The 3,557-nt window shown below is 30.8% G+C and overlaps 1 protein-coding gene across 1 annotated transcript in view; it reads right to left on the bottom strand.

The window, feature by feature from the left end:
* Nucleotides 1-866: 866 nt before the first annotated feature.
* Nucleotides 867-3,557, bottom strand: part of LOC106472254 (G1/S-specific cyclin-E-like) — a 12,850-nt gene continuing 10,159 nt past the window's right edge. The window contains exons 8-10 of the mRNA XM_022400851.1: nucleotides 3,014-3,125; nucleotides 2,075-2,226; nucleotides 867-998 (exon numbers count right to left, since the gene is read on the bottom strand). Of these exons, the coding sequence (XP_022256559.1) occupies nucleotides 867-998; nucleotides 2,075-2,226; nucleotides 3,014-3,125 (396 nt within the window). The remainder of the gene's footprint in view (nucleotides 999-2,074; nucleotides 2,227-3,013; nucleotides 3,126-3,557) is intronic.

Genomic DNA, 3,557 nt, shown 5'->3' with positions numbered 1-3,557 from the left:
AACATCTAGAAAATTATTCGACACGATGCAGAGCAACATTTAAAACCTTTTTGTAACTTTTTTGTCAAATATAAGCGTTTTTTTTATATTATAATATGTATAGAAATATTCTTTGCTTGTACACATCCGTAACAGAACTTGCTTTGGTTAATAATTATTGCAATGAACAGAAAGACGACTTAATGACAAAACTTTTAATAGTGTTATTAAACAAAACTTACGAACTAAAAAATGCCATTGGCAACAGTATACGTAAATACATACACATATACAAATGCAATTTACAACATTCTAATTAGAACTTAAAAATACATAAATCAACATTTTCTTAGAAAATTTGAGGGAAAATGAAACTGTTTATACAGCATTGTGAAGTCTTTTAGGGAACAGAAAAGTGTTTTACGAAATTTAAACTGAACACTAATTTTTGAAACTTAATGATATAAACATTTTTTATGACATTCCAGGAATGCAGCATACAGGGAAAAAGTATTATATGAACACTTTCATTCACAAAGGCAAGGTCAATACGTACAAGTTTGTATGCTGTCTAGACAAAAATCCTGACATTACTAACCTCAAGAGTTGAATTTACCAGGTGTACACATGGAAGCTACATCACTTAATAATTAGCACCAGGATAACGAGGACTATTATTTTAACACGTTCTCTCACCTTGGATAATTTATAATTCACCGACCCTCGTTACAAAGCACAAACAAAGTTTGTGTATAAAAATGATTTATTTTAGAAACACCAGAATAGTTCAAAAACATTCTGCTATTTTTAGTCTCGAAGACTTGTAACACCTGTATCGTATACCACACAACTCACTCGCCACGTTTATACAACTTCCTCTAAGCATATCACAGTGTAGATTCATATCTTGAAGGTTCCTTTTTGCTACTCTGATGGGGAGTTAAAGGTTCATTCACTAACTGTGGGTTAACTTGTGAAATGAAAGGATTTGTTTCTGGTTGTCGAGCTTGTGCTTTTTCCTGTAATTTGTACAAAGTAAGAATACATTCTGTTAGCTTTATTTAAAAAGTAACAAATTCAGAAACTCCTGTGAAAATATTTTTAGACTTATTTATTTATAATCCTCACAAAACAGATAACTATAGAATATGATAAACAAAATTCAACATAAAAGAGAAAGGAAGCTAAAGCTAACATCAGTAACTTACAAAATTAGTTTTATTCAATTTTACTTTAAAATATGATAATTTAAATAAATTTCAAACTGTCCCACCTGAACACATGAATTTCTGTTAGATTTCTTTTAAATTAATATTTTAATATTTTTTGGTTAAGTCAAACACTACAAAAGCATAAATATAGTATTTTGGCACTTGTGTATAGTTAAAATCATAAATAATATTCAACATTAAACTGGTACACAACTAAAAACATTTTATTTAGTCCTAAATAAAACGTTTTTAGTTGTGTACCAGTATAACGTTGAATATTATTTATGATTTTAACTACAAAAGCATTTAACTCTTTAGTAAATACAGCAGAACCTCGATTAATGGGCACCTCGAAACAAAGTGTAACTAAACCTTTTTTCCTCCCCAGAACTAGGGAAAATTATAAAAAGAATTTTGAGAAAGATTTGATTTGAGAAAGTCCCTATATTTTTTCATTACAAAACTTCAGAAGCATTAAGCTACTTTTAATCTTGATCACTTGCAGTACCTGTCTCGTACACCACACAACTAACTCACCAAGTTCATCCAACTTATTTTGTGCATATCATGATGTAGATTCTCGTCTTTTAGATACGATTTTGTATGAAAAACCCTTATAACGGTACACCTACATGGTCCTTTAGAATAAAAAAATTCATGGGTAACAAGTATACCACTGGAGTAAACATAGTTAACAACACAATAATTATTCAAATAGAAACATATTTGGTCATAAACGGATAACAAATTCCACACCTGAGACCTGAAGTTTCATCGTAAGTTAGCTCTCGATAGAAAGCAGGTAAAACCTAAACACTGAATCTAACCATCAAAAATAGATACTATTTTTATACAAGCTTAGCTTAAATAAATAATAACTATACCAGTAACTGAAGATCAACACTATGTGTTTGTACACTGTGCATGTCATCTACCGTCACATGGTGAAACAACTTAGTTTGACCATTTTCCTTCAATGTTGCGGCAAACGCAGCCATCCATTGGACACACGACGAGATCCCGCACTTTGTTAGACCTACATAATGAAGCAGGATCTAATAATTATTTGAATATAAAATTCTTTAACAGAAAGAAATTCAGTATCTTGACAAAACCTATAAATCTTAATTTAAAGCAGTTTCAGAGTTTCAATGTTGAATACAAAGTGTTCTTTTAATTATCCAAAACTCAACTATTTTTCTGATATCCAAAAGAGTATAAATGTTTGTCTAATTTAACAGAATTTCATCCTGACATGTTCGAAAAAAAAGGTCTTTGATGTTAAAGCAGGATATTTTATGATAAGGTTGTGACAATCAGACATCAACACAGGAGAAAAAGAAAAGAACAAAAGCAGTCTTTTACATGCACTTAGCTGATAACATGTTTGGTCGACCTAGCATAGAAGTCAGCAAAACTTGAATACCCCTCTTGTAAACATTCAAATATTTAGTTGTTTCAAGTTCTAATGGAGAAGACCCCAGTCGAGTGGACAGTACACCAACTGCTCCTTTCTAACAAGAAGGTTTAGGGTTGAATCCCAGCATTTGCTACTATAAAGAGTCCTTTCCTTTCGTATTCCCTGAAGACAGCAGCACATTAGCAGAGAAAAACTGATATAAACTAATTAAAGTTACACCTAGTAACAATAATAAAATTAACTAATTATTAGTTACCCTAAACCGACTGTATAGGTTGCTAATCATGGTTACAAGAGTCCTTTAAATTTTTTATTTATATATAAAAAAAATGAATTTAATGATTTTAATCAAACGAAGGTGTTGCTGGTTTCAAGTTTAAAAAGAGAAATTATCAAATCTCACCAGAAACACAAACTGCAAGATTTTCAGATGTAATGTGAGTTAACGCAGAAGCTGCTAAGACACTGTAAGGAAACTGGAGGCATCCGACATCCAAGATACACAAGTCTGTTAACTGAAAAATAAAAATCACTGTTCTAAAAATTTACATCCTCTTTGTATTTACAAAATAAATAAACAACTTCTGAAAAATAAAAGCAGGTTAATTCTTGAAGTTAAAATTAATGTTAAACCCATGATCTTTTGCGTGTTCTGCTGAAATTATTTACATGATCTCCTAATAATTATCACCACACCTAAAAAAAAATTAATTTTATTAATTTTGTGGACAATAACATGGTTTGGATTAGTTTTCAGCCAAAGAGACATAAACGTTATCAGACTCTCTCACCGTCCGATGAGTAAATTGGGATTTTCGGCCAGATGCTAGTAGCATAAGGCTTGAGTCTAAGGAGTTAAAAGAACTGGAGTTTATTGATTTATTAAATAAGTGGATTAGCAAGTGTTAATCTAAATTATCTGCTACTTTTGTTTATGTATCGTAATT

Source organism: Limulus polyphemus, unplaced genomic scaffold (assembly GCF_000517525.1).
Source record: "Limulus polyphemus unplaced genomic scaffold, Limulus_polyphemus-2.1.2 Scaffold5196, whole genome shotgun sequence".
Taxonomy (NCBI): domain Eukaryota; kingdom Metazoa; phylum Arthropoda; class Merostomata; order Xiphosura; family Limulidae; genus Limulus; species Limulus polyphemus.
The sequence above is the reverse complement of the archived record's forward strand: the minus strand, read 5'-3'. Positions and strand labels throughout refer to the sequence as shown.